Here is a 25,586-nt window from a genome sequence, read left to right on the forward strand (position 1 = left end):
TGCCTGTGTCTCTGCCTCTCTCTCTCTCTCTCTTACTGTGTCCCTATCATAAGTAAATAAAAATTAAAAAAAAAAACTACGAGACATTATCTCACATCTGTCTGAATGTCTAAAATCAAGAACACAAGAAACAATAGGTGAGGATGTGAAGATAAGGGGAACCTCTTGTATTTTGGTGAGAATACAAACCTGTGGAGCCAGTTGTGTTCCCTCAAAAAGTTAAAAATGAAACTGCCTACGATCAAGCAATTGCACTACTAGGTATTTGCCCAAAGGATACAAAAATACTGATTCAAAGGGACACAATGCACCCTGATGCTTCCAGCAGCATTGTTTATAACAGCCCAAGTGTTCATTGACTCATGAATGGATAAAGAAGTGGCATATATATTCACATTCATATTCATATTTATGTATTTCTCAGTTATAGAAAAAGAATGAAATCTTGCCAGTTGCAATGCCCTGGATGGAGCTAGAGAGTATTATGCTAAGTGAGATAAGTCAGAGAAAGACAAATACCATACAATTTCACTCATATGTGGAATTTAAGAAACAAAACAAACAAGCTAAAGGGAAAAAAGGGAGAGAGGTAGGTAAATCAAGAAACAAACTCTTAACTATAGAGAACAAAGTGATGGTTATCAGAGGTGGGTGAGGAGGATGGGTAAAATACAGAATAAATATTAGGGAGTGCACTTGTCATGTTGTGCACTGGATGATGTATGGAAGTGTTGGGTTACTGTGTTGTATACCTGAAACTAATACTACACTCTATATTAACTAACTGGAATTTAAATAAAAACTTAATAAATAAATTGAACAACACATTTCTTTTTAAAAAATTTTAATTTATTTTAGAGAAAGCATGAGCTTTTACTTTTATTAATTGGCACAGAACATATGATACTCTGTCTTCATAAAAATTGAATTCTGTTCCTTGACAGTTCTGTTCTTTAAGAACCTGGATGATCCCTCGTATAGCTACGTAGTTGCCAATTCTGCAGGAAGACTCCCTGAAACTTGATAGCTTAGCCCTCAGTCTCAATTACCTTTACTATTTATATTCATAATTAAATTATTTGTCTATAGGATGTACTGGACTTGGTTTGAAGATCTAAGAGAGACTGAAAGACAATGATTTCCAGTGACATAATTTGGGGGATTTTCTTTATCTTTCAAACTTGTATTGGTTTCATGGGGAATTCTTTGTTATTTACATTATATATGTACACATGTTTAATTTTTCCTCATAAGAAGAAGCCTGTAGATATGATTCTTGCCCACTTAACTTTGGCTAATGCTCCGACGCTCATATTCAGAGGGATTCCAAATATAATTACATCTTTTGGAATTAGAGTGGAGATGGGCGATACTGGATGTAAAACAGTGCTCTATATTCAGAGAGTTACCCGGAGCATTTCTCTGTGCACAACCGCCCTCCAGAGTACATTTCAGGCAGTGACTATTACTCCAAGTAGTCATAAATGGGCCTGGCTCAAATACAAAATCCCTGCATTCCTTCAACCCTCCTTACTTTTCTTCTGGATGATCAACATGGCCATCTATTCTGTGGTCCTTTTACGAACTGTGGCCAACAGGAATATCACCGATGATAGACTTGGGTATCAGATTGCTTATTGTAAAAGCAGTGCACATGATGGCCAGATATCATCAATATTTCTAAGTACGGTATTCCTTCGAGATTTGTCCTTTCTCTCTCTGATGACATGTAGTAGCATCTACATGGTGAATATCCTTTACAGACATCACAGAGCAGCTCAGAATGTTCGCAGTACCATCCAGTCTTCACGCTCTCCTGAAAACAAGGCTACTCACGTCATTCTCATACTGGTGAGCTGCTTTGTTTTCTTTTACTGGACCAACACCTTTCTTACTGTTTATTTAGTTTATACAAGTAAGAAAAAGGAGCAACTGGAGAAATTTAATAACTTTTTTTCATCATGTTACCCAACTATCTGTTCTTTCTTTCTAATTAAAAATGAAAATAGAATAAATTTCATGAAACCCCCAAAAAGATTTTTCTCTTCTTAAAGAAAATTCATTGATCATAGAACACTCTTTAGCATTCTTCTGCACCACAGGAGTCATTTGTATGAATATAGATTAACATGCTTATTGATGACATGAGTTACATTTATCGTCCCCATTGAACTGAGTTAACAATCCAAAGAACTGTAATTAAATTATTGTTTTCAAATGTTTACAAATTATTGTTTAAAATGTTTAAAAAACATTTTAAAGATTAAATGTAAGGTTTAGATTATGATACCATGTATATAAGTTTTAAACTTTATAAAATAGCAACAGGTATGTAATGTAGAATGTTTTATAATATTGGAAACATTATCATACAATTATAGAAATCAATAAACCTACAAAAGGGTAGTGGTTACTTTTTTTGTGTAAGGTAACCTTAGCTTTAAGCAAAGTGATGAAATGTGTGTGCTTATTAAATTGTGCTCTATACTTTGTGTGTCAGAAATATGTCATATTTAATTTTAAAAGTAGAATTATTAATATTCTCATATAAATTCAGAAATGTGTTCAAATTTGCAATAATTTTTTACCTACATTTAAGATGAAGAAGAAACACTAAGAAATATACAAGATCTCAAAACACCAGAAATATTATTGTCCTGAGAACTGTTGAACATATAGATGACTTGAGGTTTGAATTGAAGAGTGAAAGAAGAAGGGGGCAGGGGCACCTGGGTGACTCAGTTGGTGAAGCATCTGCCTTCGGCTCAGGACATGAACGCAGGGTCCTGGGACTGAGCCCTGCATGGAAAGCCTGTGTGCTCAGTGGAAAGCCTGCTTCTCCCTCTCCCTCTGCCTCCCACTCTGTCCACTTGTGCTCCCTGTTTCAAGTAAACAAATAAAATCTTAAAAAAAAAAAGAAAGAAGGGGGCAAAAAGGCCAACACCCAAGAACTAGGTATCTCCCACACCAGAGAAAGTAAGGCAGCTTGTCACAATTACAGCTTATTACAAAGGGCTGCATGCTCAGCTTATGGCGTAGTAGGATAATGCAGGTCAGATGGTTCTGGTATGTAGTTAGGAAATAAGGTATAGATTCAGGTTTGGGCTTAGGGTCAAAGTCTGGGGTTAGGGGTTTGGGGTCGGGGTCAGGGTCAGAGTTAAGTTTAAACATAACTGGCTCTCTTCCTCTCCTCCATCTGCCTGGGCCCCCAGGGTGGACAGGACTTGCCCAGGGTCACATGTGAGTCCAGACTTGAGCTGAAGCATTGGTTTTCTGCCCTTTGGTCCTCTAATAGAGGCTCTAATAGAAGAATGAAGTGTTTACCTGGTCACTTACTGTTTCAAATCCAACCCAACCCCAGTCAAGGCTTGTGGAGGGTGTCAGAGGTTATGTATTGTTCTTTCCACTGCCCCACCTGGGAAGAGTGCTCCTGGCCCCATTCTGCCCGGGCGGCTCCAGGGACCAGCACAGCCCTGACCGGTGAGGGCACTCGGGGGACACGCATGGATTCATACAGGACTGTGTGCACGGGCCCAGCCGGCCCCATGTGCACCCTTCTCGCAGGCTGGTGTGGCCTTTCTGGCACCCTTCACTTGGATGCACCGCAGTTTGCTTATGGGTTCATGTACTGAAGGACATCCTGATCTCTTTAAGGTTTTAGCTACGATGAATAGAGCTACCGCGCATACTCGCATGCTAGTTTTTGCGTGGAAACAGTTTTTTCAAAACAATTGTCTAAATACTAGAAGTATGAATGTTGGGCCCTCAGGAGAGATTTATTTAGCCTTGGAAAAAACTGCTAAACTGTCTTCCAAAGCAACCGTATGCACATCCCCAGCATGAAGGAGCATTCCTGTCATATACAACCCTCCAGCAACTGGGATCCTTTTTTTTGGACTTTAGCATCTCTAAATGGTGTGTAGCACTATCTCGCTGCTGTTCTCATTGGTAACTTCCTAATGATAGAGGATGTAGACCATATTTTTTCAGGCTTGTTTTGGTTTGTTAACACAGTATAACATAGTTTCAGTGTACCACATAGTGATTCAATCATTGGCTACAATGCCTGGTACTCGTCACAGGTGCCCTCCGTCATCCCCATCCCATTTCCCTATCCACCCCCCCCCCCATTCCTCTGGTATTTATTACTTTATTCTGTATGGTTAAATGTGTTTCTTGGTTTGCTTCTCTCATCTCCCCCTGCCCCCCGCCCCTTTGCAGTTTGATTGGTTTCTTAAAATCCACACGTGAACGCAATCGTATGGTATTTGTCTTTCTCTGACTGACTTAGTTCATTTAGCATCAGTCCTTTCCGGTTCTCCCACATCGTTGTCAATGGCTTCATTCCATCCCTTCTGATGACCGAGTGACGTCGCAGTGACTGTATTTCCCCCATCGTCTGTGCCCACTCATCTGTCGGTGGACGCCTGGGCCCGGTCCGCTGTTCGGCTGCTGTTGATGACGCTGCTGCAGACACTGGGCTGCACGTCCCCCTTAGGATCTGTACTTCTGTATCCTCGGGGCAAGTACCTTGCTGCGCAATTCCAGGATCGTAGGGTCGCTCTACTTTTAACTTCTTGAGGTCCCTCCGCACCGTTCTCCACAGTGGCCGCACCTGTTCGCATTCCCACCAGGAGTGCAAGGGGGCTCCCCCTTCTCCCCAGCCTCACCAACACCTGTTGTTTCTCGTGTTGTGAATTTTAGCCATTCTGACGGCTGTCAGGTGACATCTCATTGTGGTTTGGGTCTGCATTTCCCTGGTGATGGGTGATGCTGAGTGACTTTCCGTGTGTCTGGTGGCCATCTGGATGTCCTGTCAGAGACAATGTCCATTCATGGTTTTCTGCCCATTTTCGGTTGGTAATTTGTGTTTAGGATGCTGAGATTTATATTTGCTTTATCTATTTTGGACACTAACTCTTTATCGGATGCGTCGTTTACAAATATCTCCTCTCATTTTGTACGTTGCCTTTTCACTACGGTTGTTTCCTCCACTGTGCGGAACCTTTTCAACTTGATGAAGTCCCAATAGTTTATTTTTGCTTTTGTTTCCCTCGCCTCAGAGGCGTGTCTTGAAAGAAGATCCAATGGCCCATGTCCAAGACATTGCTGCCTATCTTTTCTTCTTTTTATGGTTTTAGGTCTCACATTTAGGTCCCTAATCCATTTTGAATTTATTTTTTACATACATGGTGTAAGAAAGTGGTCCTGTTTCATTCTTCTGCACGTGACTGCCTAGTTTTCCCAACACCGTTTGTTGAAGAGACTTTTTGCTGTTGGATATTCTTTCCTGCTTTGTTGAAGATTAATTGATCATAGAGTTACAGGTGTGTGTCTTGTTCCGGTTTTCCATTCTATTCTATTGATCTAAGGCTCTCTTTCTTGTGCCCGCACCATACTCTTTGGATCGCTAGAGCTCGGTGATATAACTTGAAATCTGGAACCCCAGCTTTGGTTTTTTTTTTTTTTTTTTTTGGTTTTGTTTCAACACTGCTTTGGCTATTTTCAATCTTCCGTGGTTTGTTTTTGTTTTGTTAAAGATTTTATTTATTTATTCATGAGAATACACAGAGAAGGGACAGAGAGAGAGAGAGAGAGAGAGAGAGAGAGAGAGGGGGGGGGGGGCAGAGATCCAGGGCAGCCCATCTTCCGTGGTTCTATACAAATTTTAGGATCATTTGTTCCAGTTCTGTGAAAAATACCATTGCTATGTTGATGGGGATCACATTAAATGTATAGATTGCTTTGAGCATAATTTGAGAAGAATGGATATTAACTCTTCTTTAGATATCCGGTAGAATTGCCCCGGGAAGGCCATCTGGTCCTGGACTTTGTTTCTTGGGAGATTTTTGGTTGCTGATTCAATTTCTTTGCTGGTTATCTGTCTGTTCCAGTTTCTTATTTCTTCCTTTTTCATTTCTGCTATGTTATCCAATTCTAGGAATTGATCTATTTCTTCCAGGTTCTAAGTTGTTGGCATATAATTTTTCATAATGTTCTCTTATAATCGTTGGTATTTCTGTGGTGTTTGTTGTTATTTCTCTTCTCATTTGTGATTTTATTTGGGTCCTCTTTCCTTTTTTTAAAAAAGATTGTATTTATTTTTTCATGAAAGACACAGAGAGAGGAAGAGACACATGCAGAGAGAAAATCAGGCTCCATGTGGGGAGCCTGATGTGGGACTCAATCCCCTAGGACCCCGGGATCCTGACTGGAGCCAAAGCAATTGCTCAAACACCGAGGCACCCAGGTGCCTTGCTGATTCAATTCCTTTGCTAGTTATGGGTCTGTTCACATTTTCTATTTCTTCCTATTTCAGTTTTGCTCGTTTGCACATTTCTAGGGATTTGTCCATTTCTTCCAGGTCTCCCAGTTTGTTAGCATATAATCTTTCATAGTATTCCCTTATAATTGTCTTATTTTTCTGGTGTTGATTGTGATCTCTCCTCTCTCATTTGTGATTTTATTTAGAGAAGGTCCCTTCTCTTTTCTTGTTGATGAGGCTGGCTAGGGCTTGATCCATTTTATTAAGTATTTGAAGAACCGGCTCTTAGTTTCGCTATTCCATTCTACTGTTTTGTTGTTTCTGTATTGTCTATTTCTGCTCTCATCTTTATTATTTCCCTTCTGCTGAAGGCTTTAGGCTTTGTTGCTGTCCTTTTTCAGCTCAAAGTACAATGAAAGTAAACAAAAGTAATATATAAGGTATATACATAAAAACTAAAATCAAGCAATTAATAAAAAAGAATTGAAGAAAAGAAATGAAAATAAAGCAAGCCCAAAGTACAGAGGAAGCTCGACCCCGCTCTCCTTCCGGAGCTGGAGCTCTGCGGCCTCTGCGGTACCTCAATCTGGCAGCAGCCAGAGGTCCAGTCGGGGTCTGGAGGCGGGGCCGCCGCACTGACTTCAGGTGCGCACCTGCCTCGGGGACGATGCACCTGCGGATCAGAGGCAGGGTCTGGCCTCCCGCGGGCAGCGCCATGCTACTCCTCGAGCCTCGGCACTGATGTCAGGTGCGCACCTGCCTCGGGGGCGATGCACCTGCCTCCGGAGCAATGCACCTGCGGGTCAGAGGCGGGGTCTGCCTCCCACGGGCAGTGCTGTACTGCCCCCGAGCCTGAGAGCGGGATGTGGGTGGGGGCGCCAAGTCCCCTGGGCCGGGGGCTGAGCATCCGCGCCCCGGTCTGCAGGGGCCTCCACAGAGGAGCCCCCCGGGCCCCGGGCCTCCACCGCTTCTACAGACCCTGCATTAACCCTGCCTGTGTCCGAGTTTTGTTTTGTTTTGTTTTTTTTCTTTTTATCTCGGACAAGTGACTGAGTTTCAAACCTCCAAGTTTTAGGGGCTGCCCTGGGGGAGACCCGTGCTCCTCCCGCCCGGGAGGGTCTCCTCCCACTTCTGGCCTTTGCTGGCCCGGCCCAGGGACGCGGCCCCGTGACCGCACAGGGGTTTGCAGTTTGTGGCCACACAGGGCAGACAGCTGGCCCTAGTCCCGCGGCCCTCGGCCGGGGTCCCCGCTCCTGGGCCTGGGAACCGTTGGCGCCACCGCCCTTGGGACCCCGGGGACCCTGAGCCCACCCTGTCGCTCCAGGGGCCGCCCCCCACTTCGCCTCCCGAGCACCGTCGAGGCCGGCGTGTCCCCCCCTCTAGCAGACTTCTGGAAGTTCTGACTTTGTGCTCTGCTGCTTCTAATAGTGTGCGTAGACCCGTCAGCTGGCTCCCTGCCCCTGTGGGATCCGGGGCTGTGTCTCCCCCAGACCGACTGACTGATTTTCTTTTTAAGATTTTATTTTTCTGTCATCTCTACACCCACATGGGGCTTGAACTCTCCGCCCCAAGAACAAGAGTCGCGTGTTCTTACCAACCACCCCAACCACCCCGAGAGCGGCCAGGCTCCCTTTGATTGATTGACAGGTAGTAACTGAAGCCGACGTGCTGCCTGTGTCGTGTCAGGGCAGAAACTGAGCCCCGGCGTCGAGGTGCGGTGGAGTCATTGGGGCCTTGGTCGATGTTAAAGAAAGCGGAGCCTCCCCGGGAGCCCCGGGAGCCCAGGGAGCGGGGCCCACACACGTGACAAGTTGGCCGTTTCCTTGACCAGGAGTCATTGGGCTGGCTGCCGATTTATTTGAGTTGCTGTTCGACGGCGAAGGTCGTTCTAGGATGGGGACACAGCGAGAACGTTCCGGGTTCTTGCGGGTTCGGAGGTAGCTAAAGCTCCCCCGTCGTGGACTCGATGTCCCAGCTGGGTGCAGAGATAGGCGAGCCAGCAAAGAGATGAGAAACATGGCCCTGGGGTGCCTGGCCGGCCTGGTCGGGGGACCTTGATGTCAGGACTGTGAGCTGGAACTCCGTGTTGGGTGTAGAGAGGACATAAACGTAAAACCTTTAACAAACAATAAATGGATGAACTAAGACAGCGTGACGTGGAAGGGGAGTGCTCGCTTCAGGACAAACCTCAGAGCGGACCATGTCTAGCCTGCGACCTGTTCTTGATGGCCCCGCTCGCTCTCCCGGGCCCAGATGACGGGGTCCCCCACGAGGGACGGTCCCGCCCGAGTGGGAGTGGGCCTCCTTCCCCGTAAGGCCCGTGCCTCCCCTCGTTCTGCAGGACAGAAGAGCCGGGAAGGCACGAGCTCGGGGGGATCAGCATAAACCTCGGCGATGGTCCTTCCCGATCCCGGGAGCCAGAGCTCGGCCTCCTTTTGGGACCCGACGTCCTAAAGAAGCCCGTGTGGTCAGTGGCTCGGATGCAGGGCGGAGGCCGACGGAGAATCAGGAAGAGCAAAATGGGGCGGGGGGGAACCAGAAGCTGAAGGAGAGGGGGACAGCTGTCAGCATCGGGAGCCTTCGCGGGGACCCGGCGTCCTTTCCCAGGAGGGGCCCCCCTCTGTAGGGTGCTTCCCGCCGCCCCGCGCTCCCCGTGGGCACCCGCAGGCGCATCCCCGGGCCTCCAGCGCCTCTGCAGCCGTGGTCTGGAGCGTCCTCCGTGTGTCCTACCGGGGACCCCAGCGTCACGTCACGTCTGTAACCGTCCGGCTGCTGTCTGACAACAGTCGGGGGATTCCGACGTTTGTTGGGTTTGGGGTGTGTGCCTGTCTGTCGCCGTGCCGCGATCTGATCCTCGGGCCGCGTCGTCCTGACGCCGAAACGGTTGAAGAAGCACCATCATTTCTGGTGCTGGCGCTGGGCGGCTAGCTGGGTTCTCCCGGCCGACCCGGGCCCCCTCGTGCCGTCCCGTGCCGTCCCGTGCCGTCCCGTCCCGCCGGGGGGTCGGCTGAGCTGGAAGGTCCGGCTCGGCCACATTCCCGTGGGTGGCAGCGGGTCCCCGCCGAGCGCCGGCCGCTTCTCTTCTCCCCGATGCCTCTCCAGCGGGGAGCCAGACCTCGGGGCCGCCCTGGGGGGAGCTCCTGAGGGGCCGGCTGCCCGTGGGGGGAGCCCTGGGGCTGCCTGTGTGTGTGTGTGTGTGTGTGTGGGAGTCGGGGTGGGGACGGGGCCGGGGTCCCTCGGTCCCCTGCGCTGCCTGCCCCCAGGCCGAGCCCCGCGCTCACCCAGCCCCTACTCTCCAGGGCGTGCAGGGTGCCCTCCACACTCTGGTGCGAGGGATCCAGCAGCACCGGGTGTGCACGCTGAGCCCGCCCGGTGAGGGTGGCCCAGGTGTGAGAGCTGCAAGGGCCTGCTGTCCTGACGTCCGCTCCGGGGCCACGCTGACCGCCCCGCGGGCCCTCTGTGCCCCAGGCGCACAGGCCCGGGGCGGGGAGGGGAGGAAGCGCCCCGGAGCCCGGGCAGCCCAGGCCCCCTGGACAGAGGGGGCACAGACCTCCCAGGGCGCTTAGCACAGACCCTGGTGACCTGAGGCTCCCCGGCTGTCACTCTGTCCCAGGGCCCGTCCTGGCCGCGGGCGCAGGCTGAGTCGCAGTAGAGTCTGCGGGGTCCTGACCCTGGCGTCTGGCCGCCCCGGGAAGGCACGTGGGGACGTCAGCTGTGTGTGCCTGGCGGCGCCCCCGCAGGGGCTGGTCGGGGCCTGGGCGGCGCCCCCTCCTCCTCTCTGGGGGTGTCTCCGCACCCCGTGCACAGAGCTCCGGGAGACGCAGAAACGAGCCGGCCGTGCCCTCTCACACAACAACACTTTATTGAACTTGCAACAGCAAACGGGCTCAGAGCCGAGGGTGCGCGCCTTCCCCTGGGAGACCTTCCTGTCCTTAGAGGAAAGCGGGAATCCCACAGGGGTGCGGGTGCTGGAGTCGTCCCCCGCCTGGGAGCCTGTGCGGACTCGACTCCGGGTGGGGGCGCGTGTCCTGAGGTCGGGGCGGTGAGAGGCGGTTCTGGGGGCGGCAGGGCTGACGTGGACCTGCGGCCCATGGGCTCCTGCGCTGGGTCCCCGCAGGGCAGCTGGACCCCGGCCTCGGGCCCCCTGGGGCCGGGTGACTGACTGCTGGAGCCCCAGCGCGTGGAGGAGCCTGCCTCCTCGTGTGGGTGTGGGTGTGGGTGGGGGTGGGGGTGGGGGTGTGGGTGGGGCCCACGGGCCTGCCCCCGCTGCCCTGCCCTGGGGTGTCCCGGGATCCCCAGGGCTGCCCTAGGTCAGCGACCTGGGTCTGTGGGGCACGCCCAGGGCCCAGGAGGCCACATCCTGCTGTGAGAGGGCTCGCTCGGCCCGGGGCCAGAACGCAGGCCTGGCCAGGGCCCCGGGGCGCTGGATCCCATTAGCGCTGGGCCTGGGGCAGGCGCTCGAGTCGCCCCTGCCCCCACAGAGCCCGGGGCCAGGCCAGCCCAGGTCCCTCTGGGTCAGGGGCTGGTGTCCCGTGCGGGCGGTGCCGCCCTCCGGGAGGCACAGCGAGACGAGGCAGGGCACGGTGACGGCGGGCCGGAGCCTCCGGGCCCCCGCCCTCACCGCCACGCTCTGCCCCCGAGGCCCGCGAGCATCGAGCTGCCCCGTGGACGCGGGGGGCAGAGGGTCCCGGGCCTGTGCGGGGCCTCGGGGCAGCGGGCTCAGCGCCGCCCTGGCTCTGCCCTGGCTGTGCCCGTCACTGCCCAGCGAGGGGCACGAGCTGCAGTGGCCGCGGGGCAGGAAGGGTGTCCTGGGCCCGACAGCGTCATCCCTAGGGGGCTGGGGGGACCGCGTGATGGGAGTCCCGGGGGTGCTCCAGGGCCCGGTCCGTCGCGGGGCCTCTGGGGTGGCCCAGGCAGGTGCCAAATGGAAGGAGACCCCGTTTTCTGTCTTGAAGCCCGCCGTGTCCCGGGGCCGCCTGCCTGCACCGCCTTGTTGCCCCGGGAGGGTGGGGAGGGAGTTCCACCGCCGGGGCTGGGGGGCAAGTTGGACGATGGCCTGGCCGGGAGGGGGTCCGGGCGGCTCAGGCCGGGCGGCTGGGCCCGGGGAGGCCGGCTCCTCCACCCTGGGCGGTGGCTCAGAGGCCGGAGAAGGGAGGAGAGGCCCGGGCGCCGGGGACACTGGCTCCAGGCCCAGGGGCCTCGTGGGGAACTCCTCAGGTCCCGCTGGAAAGAGGCCGACGGGGTCAGCGTCTCCAGCAGGCTGTGTGTCCCCCGCTGGGGGCCCCGGGGGTCCTCACGGCTCCCGCGTGACCCCCCCCCCCCGGCCTGACCCTGTGCTCAGCCCCCCACACTGCCGCCCGGGCCCTGCAGTGGGTACCCGCCCGCCCAGCCCTGGCCTGGGGTCCCCGAGGCTGGAGCAGAAGAGGAGAGCCCCAGAGATGAGGACGGGGGCCCCGGGGGCTCTGTCCCCTGTGGGCGGCCCCAGCAGGCCGAGTCGGGAGGGGCCGGGGCCCTGAGCCCACCTGGCGGGGGCAGGTCGCACCGCATCCTGCGGAGCTGGGTCATGGAGGCCCGAAGGTGTCTCAGCACAGCCTCGTCCTCCAGGGCCCAGGGCTGGGCCAGAGAGTCCTGGAGGAACTCCCGGAGCCCTTCCAGGGGCAGCTTCAGGAGGCGCTCTGGGCGGTGGGCGAGAGTCAGACCCAGAGGGCCCCGCCCTGGGGCCCCCGGGGCCCCCAGGCCAGCGGCTGGGGTCCCGCTGTGCCCAGGAGCGCCGCGGGCAGTGCGCTGGCCGGGGTGGCCCCTGCCCGCTGCTCCACTCGGGGAGCCCCGCTGCACCCGCCTGCCCCGCCGTCCCCCCGCCCCAGGTCTGGGTGCTGCTCAGAGCCCAGGGTCACCGCCCCTGCCCCCCGCCCCCGGCACACCTGGGCTCCCGGGGGCTCACTTACTCCTGTGCACCTTGAGGATGGTATAGGCCATGGCCGTGAGCACCCTCTCCCCATCCAACACGTAGGCATCCCACAGCTTCAGGGTGAGCGAGAAGGGGGTCTAGGGGGACGGCGGGGTGGGAGGAGCGGCCTGAGCAGGGCCCCTGGGGGGCTCGGCTGGGGCTAGGCTAGGCCTGCCATCTGGCCCCCGGCTGCCTGCGACAAGGCCCCGCAGCGCCCCCCCCCCCCCGCCCCCCGCCCCCCGCCCCCCGCCTCCCCGTGCGTGCCCTCCTCCCAGGGAGATCAGGGACTCCCGGCCGCTCCGGGTTCCGACCCAGGCCAGCACCTCCCGCACCCCTGGGGGCACAGACTGTGCCCGCACTTGACGACACCACGCCTCGAGAGGACCCCAGGCTGGCCGCCCGATGGGCCGAGGGCCAGTCCACACCCCGGGCTGACCCGGCCTCCCCCGGGGGAGCTGAGGCAGAGACGGGCCGCCCCCCAGGACCTCGTCCAGGGACCCTCTGGGCTTCTCCAGGACGGGCTGGGCTGCGAGCCTCAGCCTCAGCCTCAGGACCCCGGGGTCGGGCCTGGCTCGTCTGGAGGGTGGGGCTGAGCTGGGCCCTCCCCGGGGGCAGGGGGCAGGTCCGGGAGCGGGGGTCCCGGGGGCCGGCCTCACCCGGCCGAGGAAGCACTGGAGAAACCATTTGGGGCTGTAGATGCCGGTGGACATCTGCTCCTCGTCCTGGCGGGAGGGCAGGGGGTGCTCAGGCCCCACGCCGCGGCCCCTGGAGCCGGGTGGACGCGCTCCCCACGGCCCAGCCCAGCCCCGAGGGCGCCCCCGGGCCCCAGGGGGAGGAACGTGACCCCAACTCTGGGCAGCTCGGAGGGAGGGCCATGCCCCCCACCCCCTGCCCCGGGCTCCGGGGACGGAGCCTCAGGAGCTCCCACTCGCCCCCACTCGCCATGTGCTTCCTCAGGTCCGGGAGAGCTCTTTGGAGGACCCGCTCGTGATGTCTCTGGAACCTGAGGAGCTTCGGGAAGCCCGGGACGAAGAAGCCTGAGAAGGCCCCAGGCCCCCACGGTCAGGGCCTCCTCCTGCACCAGGCGGGGTGGGGGGTGTCGGGGCAGGGGCCTCCCCGCCACGCCCTGACCCCCGTGTGCCCACCGCCCTCGGAGCCCTGGCTGGATCCGCTCTTCCCAGAGGGCAGGGCCTGCCTCCCAGGCCGGGGGCGCGGGGCCCGGGGACCCTCGTCCTCACAGAGACCCCGCGGGGCGTGGGCTGGGGGCTGAGGACCGGGCCCGGCTGACCCAGCACCCTCTCTCCTGCGGGGGCCGCCGCGGGGACAGGCGGGTCCCCAGCCCCGAGGGGCAGCGGGTGCAGGCCAAGGGGAGGGTGATGGGCGTGCACGGCCCTCTGCTGTGGGGCTTGGGAGTGAGGCTGGGGGCCCCCGGGAGGGGGAGACGCTGCCCCCTGGGCCCCGTGTGGCCGTGGGCTGGCAGGGGGGCCTGGGGGACAAGCCGGCAGCCCGGCGGGAGGCTGGGGGAGCAACGGGAGTGCGTGCCTGGCCTGCAGACGGTGGGGCGGGTGGCCGTGGCTCTGGGACCCCGAGGCCACCGGGGAGGCGGGGCCCTTGCCCGTGGGGGGGCGAGCTGGGGGGTCCCCGCCTGCCCCCCGGTGCAGCAGCCTGCAGGGAGGCCCTCCTGAGCTCCCCGGCGGGCCCCTACCGTGCATGGAGTGCCGGTCGCCCACCATCAGCTGGGCCAGCGCCCAGAAGGCATCCTCCTCGGGCAGGAACATGAGGAGGACGGCCGCGATCTCGCTCATGCCCTGGCAGTAGCCCACCTCCTGCAAGAGCCAGAGCCCCACGGAGGGCGTGCGCCCCGAGGCCCCCTCTGAGCCCTCCCCGCGGGCGTCAGGCTCCCCCGGCTCCCTCCCAGCCCGGGCTCCCGGAGGGGGCTCCCAGAGGGCGGGGGAGCAGGTGAGGGCCACCCGGACCAGCTGGGGCGCGAGCACCCCGGGCCCCGCTACCGAGCCCTGCGGCCGCCGTGCCAGGACCCCCGTCCTCAGGCCAGCAGGAGGGGCCTCCGTGAGCTGTGCCAGGCTGTAGGGGACCCGCCAGGTCTGGAGACCCCCCAGAGGGCAGGTCGGCGGGGGGGTGGGGGGGCCTGACTGTGGCCCCTGGCAGGTCCCACGAGGGGAGCTGGGCCAGGACACCCCGCGGGGCCGGGGAGCGTGTGAGCTGGGGTCCTCGGGGACCCTTCTGGAATGCGCCGTGGAAGGGGGCGGCCTCCTGGGCGCCTCGGCCTCGTTCCCTTCGGGGGAGTGGGAGCCTTCCCCGCCCGGGCTCTCGTCGGTAGTGCCGTCTGTCAGGGTCCAGACCCGAGCTCTAGGACGGCCGCGGTGCACGCGGGGGCCCCGGGCAGCCCCGGCCCTCGGGCACGCAGGCCCTGCCTCCCCTGGGAGGTCTGCACCCCGCCCCCTGCCCATCCCGGAGGAGAGAGACCCTCCCCGGCATCTCGGGGGCCGTGGAGCCGGGGCCATAACTGTGAGTCCCGCTGGTCACCACCACTCAGGACAAGGCCGCCCGCGGGGCAGGAGGCGGGGGCAGGGACACTCACCGTGTCGTACAGCGAGTAGGCTGCCAGTACGCAGAACAGGGCTCGCTGCCTAGGAGGGGGGACAGCGGGGGGCTCTGCTCAGTCAGCCCCCGCCCAGCGAGGCCGCCGAGGTGCCGACACCGGCCCCGCAGGCCCCGCGGCCCGCAGGGCCCCTCCGCGGGGGCCGATCTCCGGGGTCAGGTCTGCGCACGGGGACAGGCGGCGACCTCACACGTGCAGCGTGCCGGGGGTTCAGTGCACCCTGGGGTGTCCGACGCCTCCGAGCGGCTCCCGCCGTGGGGTGTGCAGCTCCGGGCTCCCCCAGCGCCGCCAGCGCCCCGGGCCTCCAGCCCTGGAGCGGCCCCCCCCCCCCCCCGCACGCCCCCATGGGAGCCAGCGCTCCCCCTGCCCCGGTCCCCGCAGCCCCTGACGCCTCTCCTCCGCTGCCCTGGCCTGGCCCGGCCCCGTGTCCCGGGAACACCACCAGCCCCACGTGACCCCTGCCCCGAGCCCACGCAGCCGGGGCATCCGTGGCCCTGAGCGCACCCCCAGGTCTTCCCAGGTGTCCCTGGGCTGGACTCTGTGGGGGGCACCCCGGGCCCGCCCATCCCAGAGCATCTCGGGGCTCCAGGTCTGAGCCGCCGTGAGGAGAGCAGGGAACGTCGTGCAGGTGTGACCCCGATACAGGCTGCGAACCCCTGGGGTCACTATCTGAGCACGGGGGGGTACGGGGTGCGGCCCCCTCAGCGCTGCCAGGAGCCGCCCGATGCCCCCCGCACGGCGGCCTGAGTCTGCACCCCGGCTCCGCGGCCCCCGGGCCCGGGCTGCTGGAGGCCGGCTCCCCCCGGGCCGGGGGTCACAGGTCAGCCTGACCCGGCCGCGCTCTGAGGGCCGCGGGGGCCCCGGGGGGCAGCAGGTTCCCTGCAGGGAGGAGCACCGAGTTCTCGTGGGGAGACGGTCCGAGCGGCCCGCCCGGGAAGCCCAGCCACCCATGCCTGGCGTATCCCCAGCCCCGCCCCTGGCGCCCCTGCAGGTCACCCCAGGGGTCCCGGGCTCCCACACACCCCGCCCGCTGCACACACAGGTAGCTGCACCCTATGCTCCACCCACCTGCAAGCCCCTGTCGGGGGGCTCCCTGCCTTCCCCACCTCCCCGCGGCCCCTGGGGACTCTGCGGGACACCCGGGCTTCTGACGGGAGCAGGCCGTCCAGAGAACCCCAAGGTGGCCGGGGAGGCTGAGCATGTCCCACAGGGGGCAGCTGCACCGCGTCCTCGTGGGGGTGGGGTGGGGTGGGGGTGGGGGCGGGACCGATAGTGTAGGGGTGGGGGTCTGGGGTTGTGGGGGATGGCGTGGGGGGTGATGCAGGGGGATGGCGTGGGGGCGGTGGGTGAGGGGATGGGGTGGGGGGCTGCGGACACAGGGCACCCCCTTCTCTAAGGTGCACACGGAGACGTCTACAGATAAAGGCGCGACCCCAGTCTGGGGTTTGCTGTGACCCCTGCCCCTGCCCCTGGGGCCCCGTGTGCTCCGCGCAGGGCCTGCCTGGACCGGGGCGGCGTCTGGGGCGGGGGGGGGGGGGGGGGGGGGGGGGCGGCGTCATGCCGTGTGTGCTCACCAAGTGCAAATTGTCTAAAACAAAATGCCCAGAATTCAGAAGTACATAAAGCACCGGAGGGTGGGTGTCACCCTGACCTGTCCGACCCTCGTCGGGTCCACGTGTCCCGGTCCAGCCGCGGCCATGCACCCTGGCCCCAGGTCCCCTTCGTGCCCCCCACGCCCCCACCCCGGCCCCCTGCTCTTCACGGGGCCGCCCCTCACCCCCTTGGGGTTCAGCTCAGACGGTGACCCCTGGAGGCCCCGTCCTGCGGCCTCCCCATCCCCGAGACCCTGGGGTTGGGGGCACGGGGGTCATCCCCAGCACCCTACCACGTGGCAGTGTGTTGTTTGCTGCCGTCGCTCCCCCCGGCCTCGGAGACCCCGTGTCCCCAGCACAGAAGCCCCCGGGCCTCTCCCAGGCCGGGCCCCCGACCCCCGAACCCCGCTGGCCCAGCAGCCTCACCCGACCCCGTAGCGGTCCCAGAACATGGTGTGACTGCGGAACGTGCGGTTGACGTCCAGGTCGATCTGCACGATGTCCCGGGAGGAGACCAGGGCCGCCTCCTTCATTGCCTGCGGGGAGACCCCGGGAGGAGGAGCCGGCGTCAGGGACACAGACCCCGACCTGTCAGCAGCTGCCGTCCTGGGCAGGGAGCCCCGGGGCCACCACGGGAGTGTGTCCTGCAGGAACCTCCACCCTTCCCCTGGGAGGCCGGGGACGGCGGGAGTGCCCACCGTGCCCGCGGGGCCTGCGTGAGGGCCTGTGCCCAGCTGTCGTGGGCGGGGAGGGGACTGAGGGTCAGCCCTGGACAGGGAGGGGACGTGGAGGATCAGCCCGGGTGGGGAGGGGACACGGGAGTTCAGCCCCGGGTGGGGAGGGGTCACGGAGGGTCAGCCCTGGGCAGGGAGGGGACCGAGGGTCCACGGGGAGTAGACGGGTCGGGTCCCACCTGGTATTTCCCGGCATTGCTGGCCTTAACCTGGTCGACGTTCAGCAATCGCAGCCACACCTGTCCCCGCACCTGGGGCGGGACCCCCTTGTACACCCGGCGTCGCAGCTGCGGGGAGGAAGGCAGTGCTGGTGAGAGGGGCCCAGGGCGGCCCCTTGGAGCCCAGGGAACACGAGGCATCTAGAAGGTTCCGGCGTCGGCTCCAGGGTGTCTGCAGAGAGGCTGGGTCTCCCTGGATCTGGGCCCCCCCCAACCCCCCCCCGTCCCCCGCGAGGAGCAGGGACCCTGGCCCCGACCTGACGCTCCCCCACCGCCGTCCCGGGGCCTGGGGAGGGAGGCCCGGGCTCCCAGCAGACTCTCCCCAGGCAGGGGGCTCCCCCGAGGACGGGGCAGGAGGACACTGAGGGCGGCCCCCCAGCCCCGTCAGGACGGAGAGCCCTCGGGGGCACCCAGCGCCCCACCTTCTCGCTGGGGAGGTAGTGGTCCCATCGCTTGAGCATTTTTATCCATTTGTCCGCGCGCCGGGTCTCCTGGCGGAGTTTCTGGGAGAGGACAGGCGGGGGCCGCAGGTGAGGCTCCCGCCGCGGGAGGTGGGCGCTCGGGCCGCGTCCAGTGCCCCGCGGGACCCGGAGGAGCCAGGAAGGCACAGGGCCCCCCGCGGACCGCGGCTCCGGGTCTCGGGTGCGTTCCCGGCGGCCCGTGCAGCGCTGGGACGGGGGACTGGGGAGACGCCCGGGGATGTCCTGGGGGACGCGGTGCAGACAGCTGGCCCCAGCTCCCCCCCACGTCCTGCCCGGGGCCCAGGACGGGCTCTCACCTTGGCCTCGCGGGGGCTGGGGTCGGGCAGCTCCCTGTCCCTGGAAGGCAGGAGACGCAGAGCCCTGAGGCCCCGGCCCCACAGCCACACACACACACACACACCCCGTCTGCACCCAGCGTCCTGGGGAGGGCAGGGCTCCCCCGGGGAGGGCAGGGGCTGCCAGCGGCCTGAGGGCGGGCGGGGGCGGCGTCTGGGGGGTCTGAGGAGGGTGTTTGCCGGTGGTGGGCTGGGCGGGGACCCCTCGGCGCCCCCAGGGGGTGACCTGCCCCCCTCCTCGATGGACCAGCCCGAGAGCTGTCAGCGTGGCCCGGGTGCCCCGTGACCGTCCCGCTGAGGTCCCCCCGCCTCCCCAGGGCCTGACTGCCCAGCGTCCAGCCGGCCTCCCCCTGCCCCCTGGCCGTCCCCCTGCTGTCCCCGGGCTCCCCTCTCTGCTGTCCCCTCTGCCACCCTGGCCCATTTCACCTCCCGTCCTGTCGGAGCCCCTGAGCACGACCACCCCTGAGCCATCCCAGCAGACACTGGGCCGTGAGCAGGGCCGAGGGGGCCCCACCTGGGGTCTCCAGCGTCCGTCAGGTTCTCGTGGGGCTGTTGACCCATCAGCCTCGTCCCCTGCGACCTAGGCCACTGGGCTGTCCCCTCCCTCCTTCCCGCCCAGGGCAGCCCCCTCCTCCTCTTGCCTCCTCCTGCCTGGTCGGGGCCTCCCTCTGCGGCCCCCCCCCCCCCCCCTGCGCTGGCCTGGTCCCCGGCATCCACCTGCAGCCCCGCAACAGCCTTCGGGTGTGGGCGAGAGCACCCCTGCGGACTCGGCCCAGACCAGGCCGTCCCCCTACGGAGAGCACGCCCCGGCCCCAGAGCCCCTCACGGGCGGGATCCCCTGCTGAAGGGACTGGACACCCCACCCCACCACCACCCCCGGATGCAGCAGGCTGACACCTGGGCCTGCCCAAAGCAGGCGTGGGGGCCCCTCCTCTGAGTGTCCAGGGGCCTCCCCCGGGCCCAGCTCCCTTCCTGCCCACGTCCCGGGTCGGCCTCCGGGGTGTCTCAGCTGCAACCCAGCGCAGACATGGCCCTCAGAGGGCTCCAGGGGACCAGGTCCCGACCTGGGGGCGGGGGGGTCAGCCTCCAGAGAGGTGTTCCTGCAAAGGCCACCCGCCCTGGGATGGATGAGGGGTGTCCAGGGGACTCACTGCAGAAAGCCCTGGTGGTCGGCGACCTTGCACAGTGACAGGTCCTGCGGAGACCCTGCTTGGGGCGCCTGCAACAGAGGGGGGCTCCGTGGTGGGGACCGATCAGAGCAGGGGAGTGGGGACAGAGACAGGAGGGAGCAGAAGGGCTCCTCCCTCCCCTGGATCCTGAGGGAGCGCCGACCCTCTGAGATTGGCCGGGCGCCAGAGTGGGCGCAGCCTGGCAGCCTCACCTGCTTCTGTCTATCAGTGACGATCCCCCCCTGGGCCTCACCCGGACCCGGCGACTGTGGTCCCCACCTGGGCCTCACTTGACCTGGTGACTCTGATCCCTACCTGGCCCTCACCCAGGCCTGGTGACTCTAGTCCCCAACTGGGCTTCACCCAGGTGACTCTGGTCTCCACCTGAGCCTCATGTGGATCTGCGACTGTGGTCCCCACCTTGGCCTCACCTGAACCTGGTGACTCTGGTCCCCACCTGGGCTCACCTGGACCTGGTAGCTGTGGTCTTCATCTGGACCTGGTGACTCTGGTCCCCACCCGGGCCTCACCTGTACCTGGTGCCTGGGCTCCTCCGCTACCAATGACGAGGATCCAGGATGGACCCTTAGTTGCTACTGACACCGGGACCATCCCCAGGGTCTCACTTGTTCCTGGTGACTGTGGTCCTTGCCTGGGCTGACCTGGCTCATCCTTGGCTCTGATCCCCTCTTGAGCCTCCCCTGCTCTTGCAGGTACGGTCCCCCCTGTCGTGGGTGTGTAGTGTCTATGGTCCCTTCTGGGCCTCACCTGATGGTACTGGGCCACGATATTGGCCCTTTGCAAGGCCAGCAGGGTCTCCGGGTCCTCCTGCATCGTGCTGCAATCCAAACACATCCAAGGATGACGGCGCGTGAGAACCTTCCGAGGACACATGCGTCCGGGTGCTCCCCGTGGGCGGGCGCCCCTCTGTCTGACCGGAGCCGGAGACAACCCCGTAGCCCCGAGGGGCACAGGCATCACACACGGGCCCTCGCTGCCTGTCTGTCTGTCCGTCGCCCACCGACAGTCCACCTTCCCAGCCACTGTCCCAGGGCACGCCGTCACGCTGGGGTCACAGAGCGCTCCCACCCCGGTATCAGGAGCACACGGGCGGGGGACCCAGGGGCTCCGGGGAACTGCCCACCTGATGCTCGGGGGTGACGTCTCCCAGCCCGGGGCCGGCGCAGAGATGGTGGTGGGTGGGCCGGCCAGCGAGTGTCCCTGCGGGCTTGGGGGGGCGGGGGGGCGGGAATGGAAGGTTTCTCCGAGATTCCACAAGCACACGACCAAGGGGAGAAAGCGACGGACTGGACTTCATCAAAACTAAAACCTGATGCCAGCAAGAGTGCGACCGAACTCCCCACCCTGAGGGCAGCGATGTGTGAATAGCCTGAGGGGGGCCCTGGGGGAGCACGAGGGACTCCACGTTCTTTGGAGCCTGAAGAGCAAGCCTGCTCACGGGCCAGGGGGACCCAGCGGGCACAGGGCGGGATGGGGGGGTGACAGTCACCCCTGTCGGGGTCCATGCGTCTAGGACATGCTGGAAAGGTCATGGCTTGGGTGCCTGCACAGCAGAGGGCTTACAGGGGAGCGGGGGTCCCGGGGGAGCTGCCTGAGTTCCGACTGCAGCCTCCTTCCCTGGACGGGGGGCAGCAGGGTGGCCGCTCTCACCCCGTGGGGCTGTGGAAGGGCTGTGGGAGCTGCTCACGGTCATCGCATGGGGGTCGGGGTGTTGTGGACCCCAGCGCGGGAGGCCTGTGCCCCCACCCGGATCCACAGGCCCCACTGTGGCCCGCGGGGATCAGGGATCAGCTGCCACTCACCTGTGACCTGTCGCTGTGTGGGCGCCTCCTCTTTATGCACTGGGGTACTGGGGAGTGTGGGAGGGTGGGGGTACTGGGGAGAGTGGGAGTAGCGGGGTACTGGGGAGAGTGGGAGGGTGGGGGTACTGGGGAGAGTGGGAGGGTGGGGGTACTGGGGAGAGTGGGAGTAGCGGGGTACTGGGGAGAGTGGGAGGGTGGGGGTACTGAGGAGAGACGAGTCCTGGGCTACTGGGGAGAGCAGGAGAGTCGGGTCGCTGCGAGCCAGATCCGGAGCACCGGTGCCTCCGAAGGTCTGCGGACGCAGAGTGGGCACCAGGCAGCGGTGGAACCCGGGGGCACCACAGTTCCGCCCAGAGCGGGGTCCCGCATCATCACTGTGGGCAGGCGGGGTCCAATCAGCACTCAGCCCTCACCCTGGTGGCCGAGGGTCCCGGGGGAGGGTCCTGTCCCCACGCCGGGCGGGAAGGCGATGCAGGCAGCCTCCCGCATCCTCAGTTCCCATCCTCGGGCCCTGCAGGCCTCCCGCCCTTCAAGGCAGACTGGGGGTCACAGATGCCCCCCTCCGCCCCCCAGGGTTCACAGCGTGGGGTTGCAGTTAGGAGCATTTGAGGGGCTCCTGGGTGGTTCCGTCCGTCGGTTCCACGTCGACTCTTGAGTTTGGCTCAAGCCAGGATCTCCAGGTTGTGGCGTGGAGCCTCGGGTGGGGCTCGGTCTCCGGTGGGTGAGGAGTCCGCTCCAGGTTCCCCCTGTCCCTCCGCCCCTGCCCCCCGCACCGTCTCCCAAGTACATCTTCTAAACATTAACATGAAGACACGTGAGCATCTGGATCCCCTCTGCAGAGGCGCCTTCGTGTGCGTCACGACCGTGTAAATGCCTTTCACGGACCCACCGGGATTCCCACCGGAAACCCCTTTTCCTTGGTATCTATTGAAGTGCCGTCGACACCCAAGGGGACAGTAGCTTCAGGGCTACAGCTGGCGACTTGACAATTCTGTGCCTCGCTCAGCTCTCCCCGCGAGAAGCGGCGTCACCGTCTGTCCCCGTACCGAGTTGTCCCCACGGTCCTGACTCTATTGCCAGGCCGTACTCTCTAAATTTCCGGGATTCCTTTATTTAGAACCACACGCTTGTAGCTTTCCCTATTTGTTCATCCACGTTGCCCACCTGCCCCCCGCGGCCCCTCCGATCACTCAGCACGATCCATCCCGTTAACCAGAGAAAGGACATGGGGTGGCCCGGGGCGGAGGGGGGCGGCGGGGCTCAGCGCTTCAGCGCCTGCCTTCCCTTCGGCCCAGGGCGTGATCCTGGAGTCCCGGGATCGAGTCCCACATCGGGCTCCCTGCACGGAGCCTTCTTCTCCCTCTGCCCGTGTCTCTGCCTCTCTCTCTCTCTCTCTCTCTCTCTCTCTCTCTCTCTCGTCTCTCGGTGTCTCTCAAGGATATATAAATAAAATCTTTAAAAAAACAACAAAAACAAAGAGAAAGGAGACGATCCCCTCAAGAGTCGCAGAAAACGCATTTGACAGAACAAAGCATGAAAAGCACAGGGGGTTTTAGGAAAGGTCTGTCAACAGAGGAGAGGCCGCGTAGGAAGGCCCGCAGCTGACGTCATCCCCGAGGGTGACGACCTGAAATCGTCTCCCCCGAGAGCAGGAACAAGCCACGGAGGTGCCCTCTCAGCGCTGGGAGTCCCACGTAGTCAACAGACGGGAAACAGCCGTGTGGGGGTCGCGTCCACGCCCACAGGGGCCCGGCCTCCTCAGGACCCGCGGGGAGGCTTCCGGGTCAGGGTCAGGGTCAGGGTCAGGGTCAGGGTTAGGGTTAGGGTTAGGGTTGGCATATTGTGCTTAGCATAATACTCTTTCTAGGCTTTAATACTTCTTTAAATGTTTCATAGAATTCACTCATGAAGCCATCTGGTCGTGGACTTCTGCGTTTTGGGAATTTTTTTTCTATTACTCAACAGCTTCGCTGAGAATTGGTCTATTCAAATTTTCTATTTCTCTATGTGTCAGTTTTGGTAGGTTATATATTTTCTAGGAATTTAGCCACACACAAAAGTAAAATCAAAAACTAGAAATTTCATTCTTTGGCTTGTGTCTATCCAGTTTTTCCAACACCATTTGTAGATTTTTTTCCCCACTGGATATTCTTTCCAGCTTTATCAAGGATTAAACGACGACATAGTTGTGGGTTCATTTCTGGGAGGTCTGCTCTGTGCTCTTGGTCTGTGTGTCCGTTGTCGTGCCAGGACCGTACTGTCTTCATCACAACAGTTTTGTGACATAACTGGAAATCTAGCGATGTGAAGCTTCCTACTTTGCTTTTCTTTTGCAAGGCTGCTTCGCCTGTCTGGGGTCTTTTGAGGTTCCATGCAAAGTTGAAGATCATTTATCTTAGCTCTGTGAGAAATGCTGGGGGCATTTTGATAGGGTTTATAGGAATGTCTGGGCTGCTCTCGGTTGTGAAGACACTTCGTACCCTTTCAGTCCACGAGTGTGGAGTGTCTCTTCCCGTTTCTTTGTGTCATCGATTTCTTTCCATCATCGTCTTCAGAGTAAGTTTTTATAGCTGTTTCCTTAGGTTTTTTCTTAAGTATAATACTATTTTTTGTTTCATTTTAAGTTTATTTTTATTAATGTCTTAGTTTCTCTTTTTCTTACCTTCTTACTGAGGTATAGGAATGCAACAGAATTCTGTGCATTAATTATGTATCCTGTGACTTTACTGAATTCATTTACCGGTTCTAACGTTTTTTTGTTTGTTCATTTTTGTAGTTTTCTATATATAGTGTCATGGTGTCCATTTCTTGTAGGTTGTCCTATTGGCATATAGTTTCTGATGTGCCATCAAGCCCTCTTGTCTCCACCGTTTCTGTCAGAACCCTGCGTTCACCCTGCCTGTGTCCGAGTTTTGTTTTGTTTTGTTTTTTTTCTTTTTATCTCGGACAAGTGACTGAGTTTCAAACCTCCAAGTTTTAGGGGCTGCCCTGGGGGAGACCCGTGCTCCTCCCGCCCGGGAGGGTCTCCTCCCACTTCTGGCCTTTGCTGGCCCGGCCCAGGGACGCGGCCCCGTGACCGCACAGGGGTTTGCAGTTTGTGGCCACACAGGGCAGACAGCTGGCCCTAGTCCCGCGGCCCTCGGCCGGGGTCCCCGCTCCTGGGCCTGGGAACCGTTGGCGCCACCGCCCTTGGGACCCCGGGGACCCTGAGCCCACCCTGTCGCTCCAGGGGCCGCCCCCCACTTCGCCTCCCGAGCACCGTCGAGGCCGGCGTGTCCCCCCCTCTAGCAGACTTCTGGAAGTTCTGACTTTGTGCTCTGCTGCTTCTAATAGTGTGCGTAGACCCGTCAGCTGGCTCCCTGCCCCTGTGGGATCCGGGGCTGTGTCTCCCCCAGACCGACTGACTGATTTTCTTTTTAAGATTTTATTTTTCTGTCATCTCTACACCCACATGGGGCTTGAACTCTCCGCCCCAAGAACAAGAGTCGCGTGTTCTTACCAACCACCCCAACCACCCCGAGAGCGGCCAGGCTCCCTTTGATTGATTGACAGGTAGTAACTGAAGCCGACGTGCTGCCTGTGTCGTGTCAGGGCAGAAACTGAGCCCCGGCGTCGAGGTGCGGTGGAGTCATTGGGACCTTGGTCGATGTTAAAGAAAGCGGAGCCTCCCCGGGAGCCCCGGGAGCCCAGGGAGCGGGGCCCACACACGTGACAAGTTGGCCGTTTCCTTGACCAGGAGTCATTGGGCTGGCTGCCGATTTATTTGAGTTGCTGTTCGACGGCGAAGGTCGTTCTAGGATGGGGACACAGCGAGAACGTTCCGGGTTCTTGCGGGTTCGGAGGTAGCTAAAGCTCCCCCGTCGTGGACTCGATGTCCCAGCTGGGTGCAGAGATAGGCGAGCCAGCAAAGAGATGAGAAACATGGCCCTGGGGTGCCTGGCCGGCCTGGTCGGGGGACCTTGATGTCAGGACTGTGAGCTGGAACTCCGTGTTGGGTGTAGAGAGGACATAAACGTAAAACCTTTAACAAACAATAAATGGATGAACTAAGACAGCGTGACGTGGAAGGGGAGTGCTCGCTTCAGGACAAACCTCAGAGCGGACCATGTCTAGCCTGCGACCTGTTCTTGATGGCCCCGCTCGCTCTCCCGGGCCCAGATGACGGGGTCCCCCACGAGGGACGGTCCCGCCCGAGTGGGAGTGGGCCTCCTTCCCCGTAAGGCCCGTGCCTCCCCTCGTTCTGCAGGACAGAAGAGCCGGGAAGGCACGAGCTCGGGGGGATCAGCATAAACCTCGGCGATGGTCCTTCCCGATCCCGGGAGCCAGAGCTCGGCCTCCTTTTGGGACCCGACGTCCTAAAGAAGCCCGTGTGGTCAGTGGCTCGGATGCAGGGCGGAGGCC

At 60.7% G+C, this 25,586-nt stretch overlaps 2 protein-coding genes across 2 annotated transcripts; one reads left to right on the forward strand and one right to left on the reverse strand.

Annotated features, from left to right (window-relative positions):
- The first annotated feature begins 909 nt into the window (after nt 1-909).
- On the forward strand, nt 910-2,185 carry LOC140598152 (vomeronasal type-1 receptor 1-like). Its single transcript, XM_072751525.1, has one exon. The coding sequence runs from the start codon at nt 1,135-1,137 to the stop codon at nt 2,050-2,052; it is 918 nt and encodes a 305-aa protein (XP_072607626.1). The 5' UTR covers nt 910-1,134; the 3' UTR covers nt 2,053-2,185.
- Nucleotides 2,186-10,471: 8,286 nt separating this feature from the next.
- Nucleotides 10,472-12,282, reverse strand: LOC140598153 (uncharacterized). Its single transcript, XM_072751526.1, has 3 exons — nt 12,211-12,282; nt 11,788-11,940; nt 10,472-11,488 (listed from the first exon to the last, which is right to left on the reverse strand). Exons 1-3 carry the CDS (start codon nt 12,239-12,241, stop codon nt 10,572-10,574), a joined length of 1,101 nt encoding a protein of 366 aa, XP_072607627.1. The 5' UTR covers nt 12,242-12,282; the 3' UTR covers nt 10,472-10,571.
- Nucleotides 12,283-25,586: the final 13,304 nt, after the last annotated feature.

This window comes from Vulpes vulpes, chromosome 3, assembly GCF_048418805.1.
Source record: "Vulpes vulpes isolate BD-2025 chromosome 3, VulVul3, whole genome shotgun sequence".
In the NCBI taxonomy this organism is placed as follows: Eukaryota; Metazoa; Chordata; class Mammalia; order Carnivora; family Canidae; genus Vulpes; species Vulpes vulpes.